At 35.4% G+C, this 25352-nt stretch overlaps 1 protein-coding gene across 6 annotated transcripts in view; it reads right to left on the reverse strand.

Moving 5' to 3' along the window:
* Positions 1 to 25352, reverse strand: part of Scmh1 (sex comb on midleg homolog 1 (Drosophila)) — a 152089-nt gene that overhangs the window by 103803 nt on the left and 22934 nt on the right. For 3 of the 6 annotated variants that reach the window (XM_013507792.1, XM_013507790.1, XM_005410586.2), the window contains exons 4-7: positions 14175 to 14243; positions 13694 to 13717; positions 3388 to 3458; positions 496 to 730 (exon numbers count right to left, since the gene is read on the reverse strand). In XM_013507792.1, coding sequence (XP_013363246.1) covers positions 496 to 730; positions 3388 to 3458; positions 13694 to 13717; positions 14175 to 14243 — 399 coding nt within the window. Of the gene's footprint in view, positions 1 to 495; positions 731 to 3387; positions 3459 to 4627; positions 4771 to 13693; positions 13718 to 14174; positions 14244 to 25352 lie in introns of those variants that run through there. The other 3 variants (XM_013507788.1, XM_013507791.1, XM_013507789.1) reach the window with 2 other exon arrangements.

A 25352-nucleotide genomic window follows, 5' to 3' on the forward strand; every position in this document is an offset into this window, starting at 1 on the left:
ATGAGAAAATTCCACAAACAAAGTGAAAATCTAAGTGGAGGGGGAGGAGATAAGAGATTCTTACAACAGTCATCGTTTTTACTAGGAGAGTTTTCTCTCATGCCTTGTCATCATTACTGGATTTAGTGAAACCTCTGTGGTGTGTGTGTGTGTGTGTGCACATCTACATCTGTATTTTTAGCTTTGGGCTTTTTGAAATACACTAAACGGAAAGACCACCTTCAATTTTCTCTCTTCGTGTAAATGGGTACTGATAAGAAAGAAAGGTGTACTTTCTTGCTGGGAAAGGTAGAGTCTGAGAGACATTTAGACATAACAGGCTAAAATGTAGAGATGGAAATGTCAAGATTTTGCAGCTCATTTCATTTTGGATAGGATCTTTTGTAGGGACCAAGTAAAAGTAAAGAGCTAGGCAAGGACTCTATACTTCTCATAACAGAATGTACAAGGGGACGTAAAAGATTTGCTGGGAAGAGCGTGGGTCTAGTAACTCACCCAAAGGGGGCTGTAGCATGCCTCCATTCTTCTCACAGTTCCCAATAGGCTGGATTTCAGCTGAGTCAACCAGCCGCCAGAAGTCATTCTTGTTGTCACTGCCATCAAGGCGCAGGCGGAGGCGGGCACCCGTCAATCCAACTACTGTGGCAATACAGGTGGATGTGGTGTTCCTGGGGTCTTGTGCTTCCAATTTCATGCTGATTTTGAATTCATTGCTTGGAGGTGTATAGGACTGAGAAGAACAAGCCGTAGGGATTAGGCAGAACAAAAATACAGTAAACTGCATTTTCAATAAGACTGTTAATAGAAAAAAAAATAACAGAAAATGTATGCTTTGGACTCTAACTGGTTACACCTGAACCAGGGACAAGTTTGAATTATGCCCTAACATTTAGGAAAGGTTTTATACTGAAGAAACAGTATAAGGTAAGATGAAGGGAAAATTTACTTTCTTCTGAAGCACCATATACTGCCTCACACCAGTCGGGGAAAAAAAGGATAACAGTATCACATACAGTCTACTTGCTTTAATGCTTTCTCCTTCTATCTTCTCCAACTTCTTATGCGTTCGGGTATAATATTTTCTTTTCAGAACCTCTACATTCTATTCAGCTACCATATCCTTGGACATAGTGGTCTGCATCTCTATCACACAGACTACAGTACCACTGGGAGTGGAGTTATTAGTTTCATATTAACTTTTAAATCAACTCATATAATTGATATAAAATAAACTATATACACATTGGCAAGTCCTGACATATGTATTCACTTGTGAAAGCATCTCCAGGATCAAGATAATGAGTGTGACCATCACCCTAAACTCGTGAATGTTCCTTTGTAGCCCTTTTTCTGGCCCCTCCCAGACCCTGATGCCCAGGCAACCACTTATATACTTTCTACACTGTAGACCGGTTTTCACCTTCTAGTTTTATATATAATCATAGAAGATGTACTTTTTTTCTGTATAGCATTAATTCAGCATAATTATTTTGATAAGTACCTACATTATTGAATATATCAAATAGGTTATTTCCAATCTGAAATCTGAAGTCCAAAATATTCCCAAATTTGAAACTTTTTGAGTACTAATGTTAATACTACAAGTCAAATATTCCATACCTGAGTCCATGTGATGAGTTGCATTCAAAACACAGGCACACTAAGAATGTGTAAAATTACCATCAGGCTATGTGTATGAAGTATACTTAAAATTCATGAATTTCATGTTTAGACTTGGGTCATATCTGTAAGATATTTCATTATGTATATGCAAATACTCTAAAATCTGAAAAAATGTGAAATCCAAAACACTACACTTCTGGTCTTCAAAAGTCTGGATAAGAGATACTCAACTTGTAATTCAGTTATTTTTGTTGCTGAGTAGTACATAAGTTAATGTTCATCTGTTTTTTTCTACTTTTTTACTAATAAAATTGCTATGACTGATCCTGTGTAAATTTCACAAAGAAATATACAGTTTGCCTATCAGTGTACGGAGAGGATTAATTCCAAGATGTCCCTCAAGTACCAAAATCATGGATGCTCAAGTCCCTTATATAAAATGGCATAGCATTTGCATATAACCTACACACATCTTCCTGTATCATCTCAACACATCTTCCTCAATCATCTCTGAATTACTCATAATATCTAATACAATATAAATGCTATGTAAACAGTTCTTTTACTGTGTTGTTTAAGGAATAATGACACGAAAAAAAAACCTATATATGTTTAGTACAGGCACAAATTTCCTCCAAACATTTTTTATCTGCAATCAGTCAAATTCACAAATGTGAAATCCACACATAGAAGGCCAACTGACTTTCTTTTCTCTTCCATAAATACCTAAGATTGAAATGGCTGAATCATATGGTAGGTATTACTAATGTGTCCCTGGACTCTTATTTCTTTAAATTAGGGAATCTTCTATATCAACCTACATTTCCCTTCTGTGAACAATGATCTAAAAACTCTCCAGGCAGGAAGCTGGAAAATCACACAGGGCTCAATTTATTAGTTGCCCCTGTCTCAGAGATCATTGTTTAGTTGCTTGGTCATTGGTGATTTGAAAATTATTGTTTACTATATTTTGACTTTTAAAAACATGTTTCAGGTGAAAATAGGAATTTAGTCCCTGTCATTTGAAGTGAAAAGATGTTCTGAATTTATATTTTTACCTAGAAAATGGAACTCAAAATGAAATGCTGACAGAGGTTATAATCAGTGAGTAATAAAGGAAGAGAAATGTAAATAACTTCCTCATGTTTAGCTCTATTTAGGAGTAATTTCTTTGCTTACGAGCCTTATCAGTTACTGACACAATCAAAATCACTTATAAATTGTTTGGAACATTTAATTCTATGTGGGAAGCTCTGGATGACCTCTGACGAACTCCCAAAACTTTTCCCAATGGGATTTAGTGTCATAAGTCTTAAAGAAAAGTAAGATCGTGGCAGTGTGTTACGTACAAGGAAAGACATATTGCTTCACTTTCAGGTACCATCTAAGGGCTAGAAGTCTCTGTCTTGTCTGTCTGAATTAAGAGCTACGATTAAAATTGGCATCTTTCCCCTAGTAATACAATATCCTCAAAGTGAAGAAGAAGAAGAAAAGAGCACGACTTGGGATGAAGCTGAGAAGAATGCTGCTAAAACTTACAGTAGCCAAATTTATCTGCTGAGTTTCTATTCCTCCCATCCAAGTTTGTTCTGCAAGTTTGTTCTGCAGTCCTCAGGTAAGAAGCCAAAGGGCTCCCACATCATATACTGATTAAGAACAAACAAAACAAAACAAAACAAAACAAAACCAAAACCAAAAAACCCCAACAACAACAAAATAAACATACTTGTCTCCCATATACTAATGATGTTGAGAATCAATTACCTGCTTGAAGCAATGGACAGGTGCTGGGACTGAACATGTTTCTTTTAGGTATTTGTCCCACGTAAAATGACCTGTAAAGGAAATAGAAATCTCTATCACAGTCAACTTCCTAAAAATAACACTTTTGAGATATAATGTACACTAAACATTAAGCCATTTGCAGACAGGTTTTAAGCATAAGAAGACATCTTTGTTTTCCTCTTTGGGCCCAAAGGAGTATTGGGGGGAAGCATTAGGTGACCTGAGTGGCTGGCTCTTTTAATATTTTAAAATCATGGTCTCAAGAAAACCTAAGACAGGGGTGGTGAACCTACAGCACGTGTGCTACAACAGACTGCTTGTATCACTGAAGGTTCTAAAGGTTTGCTATTACTGATGTAAGGTGTTGTGGGGTTCTTTTTGTTTTCTTGGCTCAGTTTTTTGAGACAGGGTCTTGTTGTGCAGTTCAGACTGGACTTGAACTCACTACGTAGCCAAGGCTAGCTTCAAACTCACTGCAATCTTCCTGCCTCAGCCTCCCAAGTGCTGGGACCATAGGTGTGTGCCAACATGCCCAGATTGACCTTAGGTCATGACCAAACATGACGTTTTTCATGTTAGTCCCTGAAGTGATGCAAAAATGCCAGAGAAAGATACACTAGTATCTCCAGGAAATGGCCAGGAAGCTCACAGTAAAAAGATCAGAAGAGGCAAAATGTGAGTGGGGAGGTTCCTTCTGAATAACCTGTCTCCTAAAGAGGCCCCTATTGTTGTCAAGTGACAGCTTTTAACACCCAATGCAGTTAGATCCCATCTCCTCATCTTAGGAAGAATGAAGGAAAGGTTGTCTGGAAACATGAGGGGAAAAGATTTGAGGGGAGGGGAAGCCAGACGAGTGAGATTATACTTGAGTTCTCACTTCAAACTGGCTTTCTTTTAACTACCCCAATCCTATTCTCCTCCCAGCCATAGCTTCACTACTTTGGTGTAAAAAAGGACAAAGATCTGGTAATCTAGGAAAAGTAGGACATGGGAAGCATTTCTGATGACAGTAACTAAGAACAAATTATGCAGTCTACAAAATATTTTAGCCTCTTGATTTAAAGAACACTGCTAGAAAAACAATCTTTAAGATGACACTATGCTGAAGCCAGGAAAACACGTTAAGATACTGGCTGTTAAATATAAATTTCCTTGGACCACAAAAGATTATCAAGTTCTTTATTAAAAAATTAATTACAAATTTCCTCCTAATACCCACCTAGTGGTGACCCCATGATGGAGCAGGGAAGGTCCCAGAGACTCTCACAAGCTAAAACACTGTAGCAAACGAGCATTTCTTGAAGTTTCCTTGGTAGTGGAGCAGCATAGGGCCCCTTTGGGCCATGCAAAAAGCACTAGATGCTGGGAATAAAAATGAGTCATTGAATGATGAAATCTAAATCACTTAAAAGATGCTGCCAAGACTTTACACTCTACTGGCTTTATAGCTTCTGTTTTAAAACTGGTCCCTTTCCCACCATCCTTAGCTAAGCCAAACAGATTTGGCTACATATCAAAGTTCTGAAACATTTCACAAACTAGCCAATGATTAATCATCATGACCAGACAGTCCATGGTCCAAATGAGACAGATATTTCCTGGAGTCAAGATTTAAAGAGGTTATCAAAATTTAATAAAAAAATTGCTCTTAGCTGAGAGGACCTACATCAAGGGCTGAAAATATTTTATTATTGTTTGCAGTTAGAAAAAGAACACAAATTATTATTCCATCTTTACAAATGAAAGATTAAATCAAATAGATTTCATTGAACTGAGACTCTCAAACTCTAGTATCTAGAGCAGCACAACCAATAGAACTTTCTGTGCTAAAACAAATGTTCTGTATGTTTGTTGTCCAATGAAACAGCTACTAGCCATATGTAACTACCAAACATCTGAACCGTGGTTAGTATAAGAAATTAAATTTTAAATTTTATTATATTTGAAATAATTTAAGTATCTATGTATGACTAAAAGCTAGTATTTAGGCAGCACAGGCCTAGAGGTCTGGTCAGCCCTGGATAATTGCTAGTATTAGCTTGAGTTCTGACCAAAAGCATGTAAGAGACCTTGGTTTTAAGAATCAGAGCAGCATCAGGGATACCACAGTAACTAATGCATATTAATTACAGTTCTCTATTATACATATAATCATGGTAATCAATTCCTGTGCTGTAAAGTACACAGATGAGACACCTTGATCCTTATGCCACTTAGGAAACCCGTATTACAAACTCAATGAAAAAGAATCATTGTTAAAAGTAGTCCACCCAACATGATGGTTGACTGGCTTGAACCTTATCTAGATTAGTATTTTTTTTTATACCTGGTCATTTGGGTCATCTAAGGCCTAGTCTTTTTATATTAGGTAAATTGCAAAAATAAGGTGTTTTTTATTGATTTAATAAGGACAGCACAATGACTACTATCACGCTTATCAAGAAGTCAGACATTATAGGTCTTCTATACCTGCAAGTACGAAAACAGCCACAAAAGAAATTACAGGCAAAGCAAAGTATAGAGTAGGAATTTTCAAGGGGAGAGAGTGAAGGGAAATAGAAGTATGAAGATTTAAGATATTCCATGTACAAGTACCAAATAATCACAATGAATATAAACACTATATGTCATAAACACGAGCTAAGAATAATAAAGCAAGAATGAAAATGGGAAAAAGGATTTAGAGACAGAGAAAGCCAAAGAGGGAGTGCGAAGGGGAAGATTAAAAATAAACAAGCTGTGTTATGTACATGTATTTTATGTCCCAAGCTGTAGTAAACTTCATGTACTGCAAACACATTCTAATAAAGTAAAAGCTTTTTTAGTGGACAAAGATGCGGCAAATTAATGTAGGAAAAAAATTTACGCTTTGTATGCCATACAGTCTATGTCACAGTGACTAAACTCTGCCTTTGGAGTGTGATGGCTGCTATAAACAACATGTAATTGAACGAGCATGGCTGTGTTTATTAAAACTTTACTGACAAAAACAAGCAAAAGGTTGGATTTGGTCCTCAAACAGTCATTTGCCAACCTACTCTCTAAGTCATTGATTCTCAAACCATACTCATAGTTTTCCTCACTTCTTTAAACAAAGTCTAGGGACTTACTTTCCTAAGTTCTCATTCAGTGCCTCCAAGTGTGGTCTGAGGATATATATTTTTGAAGATTCCTTTGGTAAGGAATTCTGCTTAAATTTGAGTCAGGAAACTATTAGTCAGGATGAAAAAAATGTGATATTTGAAAGCCAGATGTTGGTTAAATTCTTGTTTCTATATCAAACTATTTTGAGTAAAATTACTTAATGCTTTCGAGCCTTAGTTTACTCATCTGAAAAATGGAGATATCTGTCTCGTACAATTATACATAATCCTTCACTCAATAAATATTTATACTCCTTCCAAGTACAAAGAACTGTGTTAAATGTTAGAACAAGACAGGCATGCCTCTTAAATTCACAGAGCTTTGAGTCTAGACATAAGTAGAGATTATTAGGTAAATATTAACATAAATAATGTTAAAATTTTATAAATTAGGATAATGAGGTAGTGAGACGCTTGGAGAATGTAGTACAGGGAAATTGTTCCATAGTTGGTCAGGGATTACTGTTAAGATTAATATTATTAACTAACACAGTATAATTTATCATTTAAACTATATATACTTCGGGTGTTTTCAATTATTTAAACATAATTTAAAACATCCAAACTGTAATTTGTATGTTTTAATTTATTTATTCAACATGTTTAATGAGCATCTTCTATGTGCTAAGCAATAAAACAATTCTGGCATATGATGAGATATAACATAAACAAACAAATAAGGCAATAAAAAGAATCTGAAGTGAATAAAATGAGGTGCTGTGATAGAGACTGGAAGTTATCTTACTGAAGTTACGGACAAAATGTTTCAGACTTTGCAGATGAGAAAAATCCAGTCATCTCATTTATATTACTGAATCACGCTTATGAAAATATTTTATAAATTCATAAGCACATTTATTATTAGGAAAATAAGATTCTTAATATAAAGGTTCTTACAAATGACATAAAACTATCTTTGTACTATTAAAAGGTCCATAAAATGTAAAGCATAAGAAGTCATCTAGTTGAGGGGCTGGGGATTTAGCTCAGCGGCAAAAAGCGCCTGCCTGGCAAGCGCAAGGTCGTGAGTTCGGTTCCCGGTACCGGAGAAAAACCAAAAAAAAAAAAAAAAAAGAAGTCATCTAGTTGAATGCATGAATTTTCTTTCTTGCTATTTAGCCATTCAGCAAATATTTATTGAGCATCTACTATATGCCAAGCCTAGTTTTTAGCCCTGAGGATATATAGCAAATAATAATAAAGCCAAAGTTTTGGCCGCATGGAGCTCATATTCTAAAGGGGAAGACAGATACTGTGTAAATAAACATATGCTTATTGGTTACTATTTTGGCTATATTCCTCTTTAAGAACACTTCGTAAAATTTATGATATGTAGAACTCAAATTCCCAAAAGCAATACAGATAATCAATCTGTACGTTAATCAGAAGTCCTACTCCAAGAATGGGCTAATAGTGCTCTCCACTGATCATATGTATCATAATTTATACAATATAACAACCATATGGCCATTTAAATGTTTTGTCATTTTTATGAGTATCTGTATACATACATATCTGAATACTTTTAAGATTATCTCCTTGGGGCAAATTCCAAAGGATGTGATTAATAGACAAAGAGTATGCCTACTTTAGATTTTAATATAAATTGCTGACATATCCTCCAGAAGGAGTATACCAATTTGTATTTCTATCAGAAGTGCATGAGGGTGTTTCCTATGCCTTTACAAAAACTTGTGTTTTAAAATCTCTTTAATTTTGGTAACCAATCTGAAGTATCATTTTGATCTTTTATTACAGTTCAATGAAGTTAAAGATCTTTTGAGGCTTATCAGGCAGTTAATTTATTTTTGTGCTGAGGTAATATTTTATTGTCTCACAGAGCTTAAGAGGTTTTTGAAAATTAAGAATATTAGCTCCTGTCTGTCAGACACGGTGGAGATATCTGTCTCTGTTTGATATGGTTCACCCCTGGGTTTCTCGGTCTTTTACGGTCTCTTTGGCTTCCACATCATGCTTTCTTCATTTCAGTATTATAAAAAATTAACTCATGCTTTCTTTTAGGACTTCTCTGGTTTCTCTTTTTAAATATTTAAATGTTTGATCTACCTGAAATTTATTTATTTTCTGAAACAAATCAGGCACAGATCTAGCTTTCTCTTTTCTTCTTTATCCAACAAGTGTGCTTAAAGCCCATCTATGAACACAGCATCTTCTCCCCACTGATCTGAAATATCATTTTGACCTTATATTAATTTCTTATACATCCTTAGATCTATTTTTGGACTCTACTCCATTCCTCTCATTAGTCTGTCTATTCCAGAACTGAAAGCATTCTATTTCATATAATTTCATAATTTAAAAATCTGCTAGAGCAAGTCCTTTCCATAAATCCTACCTTCAATATTATGCTTTCTTGGTACTTTTCAGATTATTAACAAATTGTGGCATACTCAATAAAAACAATCATTCTAAAATAACTTGGCTAAGGCTAAATTATAGGATACACAATAGTTCATTCTTAAAACAATGTCCATAGTCCTTTAAAATTAGCTTGTTATTTCTTAATGACTCATCTAAAAATAAAACATCAAAACAAAATAAAATTTCCTAAAACAAATAACTGGAACCAAAGTATATCACTAGTGCCCTTTTAAATAAGGTTGTATTTCAGTTCACGAACTTAATTCTTTGCACAATCCCAGTCCAAACCAAATTGGACAAGAATCAAATTTCCCCAAAAGGTCAACACTGAACCTAACCACTGAATTTGATTTGGTTCTTGTCCAATTGGTTTGTGACCAGAAAAGTGGAAAGAATCAAGTTTGTGAACCGAGGTACCACGGTATATCATGAGGTAATCTCCCAGCTAAAAGTGAAGAGCTCACCAACTGCTTTGGCTAAAAAGGGAGATAGCTCAGCACCTGGTATGCACGCAATGATTTCATCAGTGTACTTTCTACCATCTGGAGTTTGGTTTTAAAAAATACATGCACAGAAGAGTACAAGAGATTTAGTATGTTCAGTCTGTCATAAATGCTTCCAGGTTGGAGTAGAAGGTTGGTATAAACAGTTTCAACTATGATAATGCTCAGTAACATTTCATGTAGTTTTCTCTTTGAAAAAGATGAGAAAGTCACTTGAGATATTTTTATTTAAAAAAAAAAAAAAGCACCTTAGAGGAAATTTAGTGTTTTTTTCAGGCAACAGAAATGAGAGGACTGAGCAAGGAGAAGAAATCAGCGGCTTCCTCAGAGGTGCAGGCAGTTACCCTGAAATGAGAGCAAGCTGGACTTGGGAGGCTTCACAGAAACAGAATTACAACTTTTAAGCTAGAAAGACTCTTAAGAGTTTTCTAAAATAAACTTTTGGTTTTCTTGGCCTCATATCTTTGCCCATGTCACTTCTACCCAGTGACTTGGAACTCAGCAAAAACGCTGCATAACCTTATGACTTTTTTGTATCCCAAGAACAAACACTACCATGTACCTATCTCCTCCTAAAAGTACAAAAGGCATATCTTGTTCATGCCTTTATTTTCATCCTCATCACATCATCACCGTAATTACTTACATAAACTCTATGGTTAGGGGCTATTTTTCACTCATTTTTAAATCTTCACTGCTTAACACAGTGCCTGCAACTTAATAGAGGCTCAGTAAAGGTTTCTGAGTAGCCAGGAGCGGTGGTGCATACCTGCAATCCCATGGTAGGTGGAAGTGAAGGATCTCATGAGTTCAAAGCCAGCCTAGGCTACACAGTAAGTCTCAGGCCAGCCTGGACTGTAGACAGAGACCTTATCTCCCAAAAAAAGTTTTTGGGGTGAATGAAAAGAAGAAAAGCAGTAAATAGTAACAGTTTTACTCTTTTCTACACTAGTAACATCCACATGGGATATTAAGTTTAGTATGGGAGCTATACTTCGAGAACTATAAGGAAGACAGAGTTTAAATGGTGATCTTATAGTAAAGAGACTCAAAACTATGTCACCTGAGGACCAAATGAAGCAGTAGTTCATGAACTTTTAGGATGAATAAGAAAACAAAGACTCAAAGCCATTTCCTTACCTATCCAACAAATATTTACAGTACTATTCTGGGTGCTAGGCTGGCTTTGAACTCAGCTATGGTCAAAATATCACCCTCGCCCAAACAGAGGTTCAGTCTAGTGAGGGGTAGAGGTTAAATGTAGTACCCTGTAGTTAGGACTATACTTGGAGAAGCAGAGAGTGCTTTAGGAGTACCTGAAGGGTTTGTGGAAGGCTTTCCAGAGGAAGTAACCTTGAGCCTCTAAGAAAAGGATAAAAACATAAGCAGGACTCAAAAAGAAAGGTAACATTTTTTGTTTATTTCACACAGAAAAAAAGCATATTGTTATGAGGAAAAAGTATTCTAAATCCTGGATATTTTGGTGTAAGTGCTGGTTGGAATTTAAAAGACAAATAGTTTCAAAAAGAAGTTGCAGATGGAGGCAGTATGGAGGTATAGAGCATATCATACACCAGGTACAGCGAGGTTGGGGGTGCAGTCATCCTGGCAACAGCGTGAAGAATGGACAAGATGGAAGTAAGGCAGGAGGCTGGAAGACTAGGAAGCTAGGCCAATAATTCTAGGTTTTAGACAATGGTGGCTTGAACTAGGAAAGTGTCAGAATGAAAATGAGAAGGTAATCCTTAGAGCTATTTTCTAATAACCAGAGGCCAATGAGTAAAAACTGGATAAACATGTTCCACATGGTCCTGAAAGTTAAAATGTAGCTAAGAAAAGGAAACACATTTTGGCCCAATTAAGTATCTGTCCAATATGAAGCAATTTCTCTAAGGAGGTTGTACATCCTTAAGAACTTGAGAAGTTCAAAATAAGAAATTCAAAGTGTTATATTGTGAAATGATGGATGAGGTAAGACTAAAGGTTTTCTTCCCCAACACTGAAGTTTCACTAATCTACTGAATTTTATGTCAGTTTGATATTTGGGGTTGCCCTCTGTGCTCAAGGGAGAACACAAAATATGCATGACTAAGTTATATCAGAGTATATGCCTGTGCTACCAATTGTCTCACGAGGATAACTAAACTTTCAAATTTTAACATCACTTGCTAACATATACTTTATATAAATTGAGTACATGTTTTAACAACACCCTGTCAACAAACAGGTTTACAGCCATGACTGAACTGCAACTGTTACTATTATTCATACCAGCAACAAAAACAGCAGCAGCAATCCCACTGAATACTTTCCATGTGCTTTCCTTAGACCAGCTTAGTTCAATATTTCCCATGTTTAAGTAGGTTTTATGCTTATTTTAAAGATGAGGAAATGAGTTCAGAAAGATTAGGTAATTTGCCTGAAGTTATAAAACTGATCATTGGGGAATATGAATTTGACTGAATTCTGACAGACTCCTATGTCAATACTTCTTCCACTGCCAACTTATACTTGAGGAAAGTTGTAAGGAATAATAAAAATAACTACCATTTGTTTACAAAGAGGAGGCATTTTTATCTACATTATTTCATTTCATTCATTTCTTCAGCTCACAGTCCTAATGCTTCATTTCAAAGAATGTCAGAAGATTTTACTTAGAGTCAAGTCTGGAGTATACAGTTACTGAACATAATATTCCTTCACAATTGAAAACTATTCGAGAGACTTGAAGATGTTTTCAGATCTGTTAGCATATATAATGTTCTTTACAACCCTATGAAGTAGGCAGAATGGGATTTCTCCATTTTATAAGTGAGAAAAGACTGACTCAGAGTCGCACAGTTACTAAGTGGCAAGAGTTGGTTCTCAACGAACCCAAGAGTTTTGATTCCTCATCTGATGTTCTGCTTTATGTTATCTTGTGTACCATTAGGCAATGGAAAGTACTATGTCATAGGAAGAAAAAGCAAGAGGAAGCAAATAGTGATAACAACAGAGCTGGACACATGAAATTGCAGTAATAAAATATATCAAAGTACTGAACAAAAACTGATAAAGGTATCAGAACATCAACATTTATGAAACATGTAGAAGGAGTCTAAAGACTGTAAGACACTAAAAATGATGTTATATAGAAATCCCAAAAGTTGACTGTAAAATATTAGCTTTATTCCTCAAATCTTAGTTCTGAAGTACACGAGCAGGGATGAAAACCAAATGCAGTATTACTTGACTTGCTACTTGATAATATTTTAATATTTCAGTTTTTATTTTGTTTAGAAATTTAGAAAAAAAATTTTTAGTTGTGAATAACTTTATTGTTCCTTTGAAGAACTTCCACAAACCTGTATGAATCTGGTCAGTTTTCAGTATACAAATATCGCATTATTTAAATCATGCACTCAACTTTTTTTAACCTTACTATGTCCAGTAATCCGTAAGTATTAATAAAATAAACCTTACCCAATCTGAACAAAACTCTCATATTGAAGAACCTCTAAAATCTAATAAATAGTTTGATATTGTCCTCACCACTTGTGACACTAGAAAACTTTTAAATTTAATTTCAGTTAAATTTATCTTATGAGTAATATCTTCTAGGAAAATTTCACCAAACTCTTGATTTATATATTGAGACTTTGTTTTAGTTCTAGATTCAGTGAATTAAGAGTTAGCTTCAGTTTGGTTCATTTTCCTTTCTTGGCTTGTTGTGACTATTAATCCTGACACAACAACTTTATTGGATTAAGAAATGCCTTGCAAATTAGTACAGGGTACTCCTGGGTAGGTTCAGGTAGGGTATAGAGAGATGGCCTTGAACACTGTATATGATCCTTCACCTACTCCTCTCTGGAACAACTGTCCCCCTGTTCTGCTTAAAGGCTGCCATGAACTAAGAGCTCTGCTCTGCCATGCGTTTCCCCAGTTTCTGGCTTGGAGCCTGCCAATGATATACTGAATTTCCTGAAACCATGAGTTAAATTAAACCTTTCTTCCTTTACATTGTGCGAGTTGGGTATTGTTTCTCAGTGATGGGAAAGCTGACTGATATACTTGCTCTGTGGCTGTCTGATAAACAGGCTTGACATGACAGCTAAGACTAATTACTAGGCTAATTTGGCAGACAACAGCACAAGCTTCACTGGTTTATAAGCAGAGACACGTGGAATTCTTTTCCTAGTGGACTAAAACCAGTTAAAATCTAATCCCTGGTCTAGTAATTCCCCTTATTTAACAGAAATGAAAAAAATATCTTACCTAGCTCCAGGATGTCAGTAGTTTCTATTAAAGAAAAAAATGTTATAGTATATAGGTCATCATGACAAACATCAAAATGACAGGTAAAATTCTAGGGTAAAATAGGGGTTTGAAATTTTGTGTAGTTCAATTATTTTATTTTAAAGTATACTGAGTATTATTGGTAGTTGTGGAAATACACCACCCAATTTTCCCTTCCTTTGGAGCCTAAACTAGTAAAAACTATGGAAATCCTGGGAGACTAAGCAACTGTGCCTAAAACTATAAAGCTAGATTGGTATTATTTATGCTTAGAATCTAGGTTTCCCGATTTTCAGCTCAAAATAAAGTATACTGTATTTGACAGACATCTCCATAAATGACAATATTTGTTTTTGTTTTAACCAGTGAATTATTTGTAAAATCAGATCTTTAAGAACAAATGCTTGATGGGGAAAATGTCAAATAAAAAATTTTTCACATTAAATTGCTGTTTTCTTACCTTGATAATGAAGCGCACGCTCTGATCGGGGACCATATTTGTATTTCTTAACGTCATTCCAGTCTATTGCTACAGGAAGGGAGAAAATAGTTATTCGGAAAGAAAACAAAAAATTCAATACTTTTCCAATTTTGCAATATGCATTAATGTTTTTCATAAAATAGATTACTTCTGAGATTCTACTCTAGAAAAATAACCCAAATACAGAAAAGGTTTTGTTATTTATTTATTGAATGACTGATTGAGACAGGGTCTCATAATGTAGTTCAGGTTGGCCTGGAACTCACTATGTAGTGATCCTTCTGCCTCAGCTTCCTGAATGCTGGGATTACAAGTGTGTGCCACCGTGCCCAGCTTGAAAGGTTTTATTTTTTTAATTAAGTTTATTGGTACATTTTAGGTATACAGCACGATCACATATATTATAGGGAATTTGTACCTATACATGATATAACTTGATTCTTTTTTGCCCTCCACTTCCCTCCCCTCTATTCAGCCCTTCTTCCCCTCCCTATTTACAAAAGCTTTGTTTCCATTTTTCCCTTCTTTTCTCATTTTTTCTTGTCCCTTCCTTCCTTTTCCCCTCCCCTCTTCCTTAGTTCCCCTTTGTATTTGAACATTTTCTTCCTATTTCACAATATCGATTATACATTTTAGTTCTTACTTACACTTTCGGTTTCTCACACCAGAAAAACAATGCAGTATTTACATATGTGTGTCCAGTTTATTTCACTTAAGGGTATGGGCTCAAAGTGCATCCATTTACCTAGTAATGTCTCAAGCTTATCGTTCTTTATGGCAGAGCAATACTCTATTGCATAAAAAAACACATCTTAAGCCATTCAACAGTTGATGGGCATTGTTTCCAAGATTTAGCTATTACAAACTGTGCCACTATAAACATGGTATACATGTATTGCTGTGGTATGATGCTTTTAATTCTTTTAGGAAGATACCAAGAAAGGGAATAGCTGGGTCGAATGAAACCTCTAGTACTAGTTTTCTGAGGAATCTCTACACTGATTTCCACAAAGTTGCACCAGTCTACACTCCCACCACCAGTGAAGAAAGGTTCTTTTATCTCCACAGCCCCAGCAGCATTTGTTATTGGTTGATTTGTAGATAACAGCCATTCTTCCTGGAGTGAGATAGAATCTCAGTGTTGTTTTAATTTTCATCTCTTGAATAATCCATGATGTTGAACATTTTTTCATATATTTATTTGTCATTTCTACTTCATCTAAGATATGTCATTCATTTCAGATGCCCATTTCTGGGTTGGGTCTTTAAATTTGGGGGGGGGTCTGATTTTTTTGACTTCTTTATATATTCTAGATAGTAGTTCCAAAAAGGTTTTATTTTAAAAGCTTCAGCATTACTTATAATAGAAGAAAAAGAAGAGAGGGAACACCTAAATGTTCAAAACAGAAGAGTGATTAAGATTTGGCCATGTAATCACTTGGCAAAGTATTTTGCAGGTGTTGAATTCTTACGAAGGCTAAAGGAGCAAGTGGGAAAACGGTGAATTTATAATGTTATCAGGTAAAACATGGCAACAAAAACTACTGGTGGAATAATCGCGATTATGCAAAAATTGTAAAAAGCAAAAAAACAAAAAACAAGTATCACTATGGGTGAACTGTGCTTTCCAAAACTTTACTGAAGTCTTTCCTCTCTAGTATTTCAGAATATGGCTGAAGATTTTGGAGACAGAATCTTTACAGAAGCAGTTAGGTTAAAATGAGGTCATTAGGGTGAGCCCTAATCCAGTATGACTGGTGTCATTACAAGAACAGGAAATTTGGACACAGGGTAGAGAAAAGATCACATAAAAGCAGAAGGAGAAGATGGCCATCTGTTTATCAAGGACAAGAGGCCTCACAGGACAATACTGCTGATATCATCGTTTCAGACATTTAATCTCCAGAACTATGCGAAAATAACTTTCTGTTATTTAAATGGCCAAGTTTGTGGTTGTTGTTATGACACCCCTAAAAAACTAATGAAATCCCTGAAAATTATCATAGAAAAAAAAAAGAAGTAAGCACAGCATATATAAGCAACTAGTTATCTTTTTGTGGTAGCACTAGGCTCTATTTTTTAACCTTACATAATTCAAATATATATTCCACAGAGAAAATGTTATTCATATAACAGGAATATATTTTCCTTGTTTGGCTATTTAGATTAATTCATTGACTATCACTTTCTTACCATCAATCACTCATCAGGTCTTCAGTTCTCTTCTTATCCTGCTCAGATTCCATGGTCTTTCATTAAAACCACCACATGGCAAACACTTTTAACTCTCTCACAACTTTTTTGGTCAAACTGGTCTAATAAAGTCTTAATTCAAACTGGTTGAAGCCACTACCAATCTATACTGTGTCTGCCCCACCATCTCACTAGCGCTAAGGAACAAAAAAAGCTTACTGGCCTCACTTTTAAACTCACAGTTTAATTCTCAAAAGTCACTTTATACTGCCCAGAAATCACACCACATTTCTCCACTGTTTTGCTTTTCTACTTTCCAAAACAATATTTTCCACATTTTTTCTCTCCTCAAATTCCAAATATCCCTGCCTCCAATGTTTTGTAAAGGATGACCTTTAATTCATGGTTCAGTGAGAAACAGAAATAAGGGTAGGAACACTTCCACTCATTTCACAAAGGTACAGACTTGATCTTGTTTAGTGGTATACTGCCAGTGTATAGTGTAGCAGCAGGAACTCAATGTTGAGTGCATGGATTAATCTTCTCACATATTCTTTCTGACTTCTCTTCTGTTACTGTGGATGAAGATCTGATCTTATCAAAAGCTTGCTCTCCGTGTTTGCTCAAATCCCACCATCTTTATCCTCTAAGGCCTTTGCATATACCCCTTCTAATAGGTCATCTACACTAACATTCTTACTGTTACTGCCTACCAAAAATATAATCTTCTAAACACTTCTTCTATGGTTTGCTGACTCCCACACATATTTCTCCTTTTGTATTCTTCCATTTCTCTGTTCGCCTTCACAGGAAAATTTAAAGGGTTATGTATAGTTACTGCCTTCTAACTTCCTCACACTATTTCCTCATTCAAATAGAGTTTTTCTGCTCTCCATTCCATTGAGATTACTCCAAAATTCACTTTTCTGGACTGTACTTTTCTTGGAATCCCCTAATCACATATGCAACTACTTAGGCCATCTCTCCATGGTTATCAGGTATTTCAAACTCAACACAGCTAAAACAGAATGCCACCCTTTGCCAACCAGTTCTTACTTTTTGTTTTCTCCAATTCAGTAAATGGTACTTCCACCACCTAGTGGTATGCAAGCTACTGAAGGGTGGCAACATGGTCTTGCACTCACCAAGGGAAGCTGACCACAGCCACTCCTGAGCAACAATCTGCCAGCAGCAGACACAAATGCTGAGCACCCAATATGACATCATTCCCCAGGGCAATCAGCCAGCTATTTGGTGGTAAAATGATTATACTGAACCATTTTCATTATGAAATAGTGGAGTTTTATCCTTTCTAGATTGAACACAACTCTGGATATGGATTTCATGCTTATGCTTATGCTTTTGCCAAAACGACCATCCATGCACTACAGAATGCCTTATTTACCATCACAGTATCACATACAGCATTGCTTCTAAACAAGGAACCCACCTGATAGTCAAAGAACTGCAGCAATAGGTTCTTGCTCATAGAATTCATTGATTTTACTATGCTCCCTATCATCCTAGAGCATCTGGCTTGACAGAACAATTGAATGGCCTTTTGAAGATTCAATAACAGAGCTAGCTAGGTAGCAATACCTTGTAAATTTGGGGCTAGGTTGTCCAGAGGCTTTCCACACTCTAAATAAATGTTTAATACATGGTATTATTTTTCTGACAGCCAGGACTCACAGGTCCAGCAATCAAGGGATAGAAATGGGAGTAATATAATTCTCCATTTTAACTAGTGACTTACTAGTAAAATCTCTATTTTCTGTTCCCATGAGTTCATTTTCTGCTGGCCCAGAGGTTTAAGCTCTAGAAGAAGGAATGTTTCTAATAGGAAACACAATACTGATACCCCTGAATTGAAAGTTAAGACTGCCACCTACTCACTTTGGGCTCCCCATGCCTCTGAGTCAACAGGCCAAGAAAAGAGTTTCAGCATGAGCTGAGGTGACTGATCTTGACAACCAAGTGGTAATTAGGACTACTCCTCCACAATGGAGATAAGAAAGAATATGCCTAGCACACAGGTGATTGCTTAGTATCTTAGTATTACCATGCACTGCTACTTAGGTCAGCAAAAAACTATAACAACCCAATGCAGGCAGCACTATAAATAGCCCAGAACCTTTAGAAATGAAGGTATATGTCACAATGAGGTAAGGAACCACAATCAGATAAGGTTCATGATAAAACCCAAAGGGAATATAGAATAGATAGTAGAATAAGGTAGTTATAAATATTAGTTAAAAACTTTTGTTTTTTTTTTTTTTTTTGGTTTTTCTCCGGTACCGGGAACCGAACTCATGACCTTGTGCTTGCCAGGCAGGCGCTTTGCCGCTGAGCTAAATCCCCAGCCCCAGTTACAAACTTTTGACCGCTTACAGAAACAAGGAATGTAATGGTGATGAATATTTCCTTATTTTGTTATGAATGTTTGTGTGTATATATACATTTATTAAATAAATTGCTTCTTCTCCCTCATTGTTTTATCATAACAAAAGATGTAATAACTTTTAATCAGTATTTAAGTATTGCTACATCGCAGTATATAAATGGCAGGAAATTAGGAGAAGAGTAAATTTCACTCAAAAAATTTACCTTCTCTTCTAGGGAAGTGATTAGCATGTTTGGGGTTGTATGCAGAAAAGATATATACCTTAGGTAGAACTATGACCTTGTTTCTATCTTCATTTCAAGATCAAGTATGGGTTAAGGAGATGCATATGGGTGCCACCTTAAAAATGGGCAGACTTGTGATGGTTAACTTTATGTATCAACTTGACTGGATTACAGGATGCCCAGATAGCTGGTAAATATTAGCTGGCTGTGTTTTTGGAAGAACTGATGTTTGAGTCAGTAGACCAAACAAAGATCACCTTCACCAATGTGAGTGGGTATCATTTAAGCTACTGAGGGCCCAAATAAAACACAGAGGTGGAGGGTAAATTCTTTCCTGCTTCTTGAGCTGGAACATTCATCTTCTTCTGCCTTCAGACATTAAAGTTCCTGGTTCTTGAGCCTCAGACTCCAGGACTTATACCACTGCCCTCCCTCAACTCAGTTTTTTAGATCTTTGGCCTTGGAGCATGAGCTGCACCATCAGCAGCCCTGATTCTCAGGCTGTTGGACTCATCTGAATTATACAATCAGCTTATAGCCAGTATATCATGGGACTTCTCAGTCTCCATAATTTCATAAACCCATTTCCATAACAAATTTCCTATCTATCTATCTTTCTATCTATCTATCTATCTATCTATCTATCTATCTATCATCTCCCATTGTTTCTGTCTCACTGGAAAATTCTGACTAATAGCATCAATCTGAAACATAAAAGAGATAATGTCATTTCTTTGTTCAAGAACCTCAAGAAGCTTGCCATTGAGTTAAGGATACTTTACAAAACCACGCAGGACCTGGCTCCTGCCACTTCTCTGACATTGTTGTAACTCTCCCCTTTTCCAATACATTTCAGTGATACTGGCTAGTATCCCACTCCAAGTATTTGCCTTCTCTCTTGGTTTTGACATCCCCTATCTGAATAGTCTCATTACATATCTGTTCCTCTCTAAATCATCAATAAACATTAGAAATTAAATCAGGCTTAAAAGTTACTGGCAGATATTAGAGGATCATAGTTAAATTTATATTTAAAATTTTTCAGTTATTTTTATAATTAGGATGTGTTCTTAAAAATTAAACATATAACATATATTCCATTTACATGTAAGTTTTTAATACTATACCACTTAAGTTAAAGAAAAGCTGCCAGTACACAGAAAACTGATTTAAGGAAGCCATGATAAATACAAACCAGCCAGCAAGATTATCAATAAAACAATATTCAAAAGCAACCAACACAATTTAGGAAAAAAAGATACTCTAAAGAGAAAAACTGAACATAGATTCAAAGGGGGAAGCAAAATAAACAAAATAAGTAGGTGGGAAAGCATCAAATAAGGTTCAGTTCAAGATTAAATTGTATCCAAAGTTGTCCAAACACATCAGACTTTCCCATATCTATGGACCTTGCCTACTTCTCGCTTTGGGGGAGTCCTACTTATGTCTCAAGGTCCAGAACAATGTCACTTTGTAATAGCTTTCTGGTAACATCTCTAAGCAAAGTACTAGCAAAATAAGACAAAAGTTAGTTATATATGTAAAGAATATTTCAATGTATGCTCTCATCAAAATAGTTGTATTTGTTTGTTTTTGTTTTTGTTTTATTCTGGTACTGCGAATCATCAAAATAGTTGTAATATAGTGAATAATACCTAGATACAGAAACTGCATTGGTTAATAAAGAATAACTGAACATAGACAATATAAAACTATAGATAATATGTCATTTATATGAGCCATACACTTCAAAATTGTTAAAATGGAGGGCTGGGGGTATACATGAGTGATGAAGTGCTTGTCTTGCATGTGTGAGACCCTGAGTTTGATCTCTAACACTGAAGAAAAATGGAAAAATTTTCCATTATTAAAATGGAAAATTTGTTCTGTATGTTTTGCTATAATTTAAGCAATTAATTAAAAATCATCTTTCATTCCTGGAATACCAGGTTGAGTGGAGGCTCAGAGGATGTGGTACTGATTCCACAGCAGGTTCATCCAACATCTACCATCACTAAATACTGTACCAGGCCAGTGCCAAGTATTTTCATAGACATCATCTGAGGTATTATTAATATATTTTAAAGATGAGGAATCTAAGGTTCAGTAAGTTTAACAGTATCATGGAGGAGAAGGATTGGTCAGACAACAGCAATGAATAATGTATAATAGCCATCTACAAAAGGAGCAAATCTATGAATAAAAAAATTGAAGTCACACTTGAAGCCTGCTAATATAGATTAATTCACTCAACAAATATTTATCGTCTGCAATTTGTCCATGACTATTCTAGACACTTGTAAAGGTTGATACATTGTATCAACTTGAGAAGTCTAGAAGCTTAAATAAGTAACTCAGCAGTTCTACATCCTAGGGTGTAAAGGACATGCCCTTACCCCTCTAGAATATTGTTCATTATGTCAATTTGAGAAATTTGTAAATTTAACTAAGTGACTCAGCAGGGGGCCAGGGTCCTTACTTTGTAAACATCCCCATCCTGTGCAAGAGGAGGGCATGGAGATGGTGTGAGTGCTATACCCACCCTGGGGGCGAGTAGCCTGCTTACAATATAAGGGAGGGAAAGAGGCTTACTCTCCCCCCACGCCCCTTTTTGTGCTCCTATTGCTTTTGCTGTCTTCTGTGCCTTGAACTGTTGCCACTCACAATGCCACCCTACCTTGGAGCCAGCTGATTATGGACTGAAAGCTCCACAAACTGTGAGCTAAATAAACCTTCTCTTCTTTAATTTTGGGTATCGGGCATTTTGTCTCAGCAATGAGAGAAAAGTAAGACAACACTGGAGATGGATCACTGAATAAAACAGATAAATATTTCTGTGTTAGCATAGCTTATATTCTGTTGGAGTGATTATCAAGGATTTCATAAAATCTTTTGATGGGGGGCATTTGTAAAAGCATTTATTGCAAGGAAACTGATGTCAGAGATTTCTTGGCAAAGAGAATTATCCTGTAAAGGATGGATGATTTAGCCTTGAAAATGTCCAAACAGAAAAGCTGCATGACCACTTATCCACAAAGATATCAAAACTTCTCCATGCTGAAAGGGATCTCATGGGTTGGAAAGGGAGTTAACTAGGTAAACTTCTAAAATCCTATTAAACCCTGGAATTCTGTCTCACTAAGCAGCAAACAATATCATGGAGGCTAAAACAGTAATAATGTATCTTCTATGCATATATTTGTGTTTGAACATATGTGTCTACCCTGATTATGAAGTATTTATCAGCATGGATTATGTAATAATTGCCTTTGTGTCTCACATATCTGGGTAAATGAAATAATGAAGAAATGCAAGAGCAGTGGATCACTTCCTACACTATGTTGTTCAATTTGACCTTTATATTCCATTTCCAACATACTGTTTTCAAAATAACTCTCTAAAGTCTATATTTCCTTTTTGAAATTACAATCATTCAAGCTTTAAACAAAAATTCACTGACTATAAACTGCATTCCAGACCCATGTTAGGTCATGAGAATTCAAAAAATAACAAAGCCTACTCTTTAGTCTAGAAGGAGAAAGGCATACATAAGGTTGGTAAAGTATTACAGGCATTATGTGAAAAGTAAGGAGTCTCAGAAGGAAGAAGTAAAGAGCCAGTTCTATCTGGGAAGAGGGTAGCAAAACAAGAGTCTAAAAGAAAAGATAACATTTCAATTGAGCATTGGGAACTTTGGGGTGATGTAATACAAAGCTATGGCATGAAGAGGGCATAATGCAATGAAAAAAGTGGTGAAGCTCTCATTATGTTAGAGCTGCTCAGTCCAATGGTTGACACTAGCCCTATGGCACTACTGAGCACTTGAAATGTGGCTAAAGTGACAGGGGAAGTGAGTATTTAATTCTGCTTAATTTTTATTAACTTAAATTTTAAAAATCTGGAGTTACTGGGGAAACTTTTAAGTATGTTTGGAATAATACCGGGTCTGTGAATCTATTTTTCAACTGTAAATTTTTAAAATCTAAATATAGATCAAGTATTTTTGATAAAACCTGGTATCTGAATTAAGATGTACTATAATTGTAAAAGACATACCTAAGTTCAAATCTTTTTCATCATAAAAATTTTACTGATCACTTATAAAAATAGTATTTTAGATAAGGTAAATAAATATAAATATATTACCAGATTAATTTCATTTTTCTAATGTAGCTATTATAAAATTTTAAATTCTATAATCTATGTGGTTTGCACTGATTTCTATAGGACAGTATCATGTTGGACAGCTGCAATTCAGTGTAGCTCAGGAATAAGGCACAGGGCAGAGCAGGGAAAGAGAAGTTAAGAAGTGGTCAATATCAGAAGTCCTAGTTTATACTGTAATGGAGCAAAAAGAAGCCAAAGGATAGAAAGAAGAAGTAAGAGACAAGTGAGAGAACATATTAATATAAAGGCCTATTATAAACTTTTATTTCATGTAGTTAGATTATTCAGCTTCCCTAGAAGTTGAAAGAGTCCTAGCTATTTCAGATATATAGGCAGAAAAATACAGTACCCTTTTGAGAAAATATTCTGACTTTAATGTAAAGCAGAAGAACAAGCTTGACTTAATCCCAAGCTAGAAAAATTATCCCAAATCAGTTAAGTCCTGAGCAAAGGACAAAAAAAAGGTAAGACATAATAAATTAGAAAAAGATAAAGACATCATTTTATAGTAATGCCTGCATACCAATATTTATAGCAGCACAATTCATAACAGTTAAATCTTAAAAGCAGTCTATTTGTCCATCAACAGATGAATGGATAAAGAAAATGTGGTATACATAATGGAATACTTCTCAACTATGAAGATAAATTCGAGACCTTTGTAGGAAAATAGATATGCCCAGAAAACATAATGTTAAGTGAAATAAATCAGATACATAAGCTTAAACACCTTATAGTTTTCTCACTTGAGTTATCTATAGTACAAATACAAAGCAAAATAAAAGACTGAAAAAAGGAAATGGAGATCTTTTGCAAATAGGGGCTGGGTGAGGGGGAAAGGGAAGGTGATGTAAAAAGATTTAAGATGTGTCAAGTATATAAACCAACTACTCACAATGAATGTAATCTTTGTATGTCACGAAAATGAACTAAAAAAAACCCCAACAACAATAATATTGAAAATAGGGAAAGGAGAGACTGAGGGAGGGAGGAATGTGTGGAGAGGAAGGAGATAAAAAGTACTCCCAAAGGAATGCAAATATCCTGTAAACACATACCACAAACACAAAATAAAATAATCCAGAAAACTATGCTTGAATGCAAAGAGATTTTCTCCCTAAAGATTTCTGATAGGTGCTTAGTATTCATGAAACTCAAATTTGATTTAGAATGTAAGTCCTAAAATTTTTGTTTCTAATAAATTCAATTAGTACTATTAAAAAGTCACTGTAAAAATGGTAAGAGTGAGTAACTTCCAGAAAGTTATAAATTTTAGTGACACTAAAGTAAGATGATATAAAATATCTAGCATGCTAACACAGAGAACAAATGCATTAAATAATGGGATTTTCTTATTTTCCTTCATTAAAAACCTCTAATGTGGCTAAAATATTAGAGAAATATTTGTAGGTATTTAAAAAGTAAAATTTTACTTTCACTCTAAAATCAGGAACAAGACAAGGACGTCCACTATTACCACTCCTATTCAATATAGTTCTGGAAACATTAGCCAGTGCAATTAGACAAGAGAGAGAAATAAAAGAAATAACAATAGGAAAGGAAGAAGTTAAATTATCATTATTCACAGATGCCACAATACTCTACATAGAAGACCCCAAAAACTCCACCAAAAGACTTCTAGATTTAATAAGCAAATTTAGTAGCATAGCTGGATACAAAGTCAGTACTCAAAAATCAACAGCATTCCTGTACACAAATAAAAAACTCACTGAGAGAGAAATTAGTGAAATGATACCCTTCACAATAGCATTCCCCCCCAAAAAAGAAATACTTAGGAATCAATCCAACAAAAGAAATAAAAGATCTATACATTGAAAATTACTGTGCTCTGAAAAAGGAGATTGAAGAGGCTATCAGAAAATGGAAAGATAACCATTGCTCATGGACAAGAAAAACCAACATTGTGAAAATGGCCATACTCAAACTGCACAGAAGTACTTCAGAGAACCAACAATTGAGATCTCATCCTATTTAAAAGTTTTTGCATATCAAAAGAAATCACAACAGAGTGAAAAGAAAACCCATAGAGTGGGAAAAAATTATAACCAACTGTCCCTCAGACAGAGGACTTCTACCTAAAACATATAAAGAACTGAAAAAAATCAGGTCCCCCACATTCAAATACCCAATCCAAAAATGGGCATCTGA

The sequence above is a fragment of the Chinchilla lanigera genome, unplaced genomic scaffold (assembly GCF_000276665.1).
Source record: "Chinchilla lanigera isolate Chin_1 unplaced genomic scaffold, ChiLan1.0 scaffold00136, whole genome shotgun sequence".
NCBI classification, from domain to species: domain Eukaryota; kingdom Metazoa; phylum Chordata; class Mammalia; order Rodentia; family Chinchillidae; genus Chinchilla; species Chinchilla lanigera.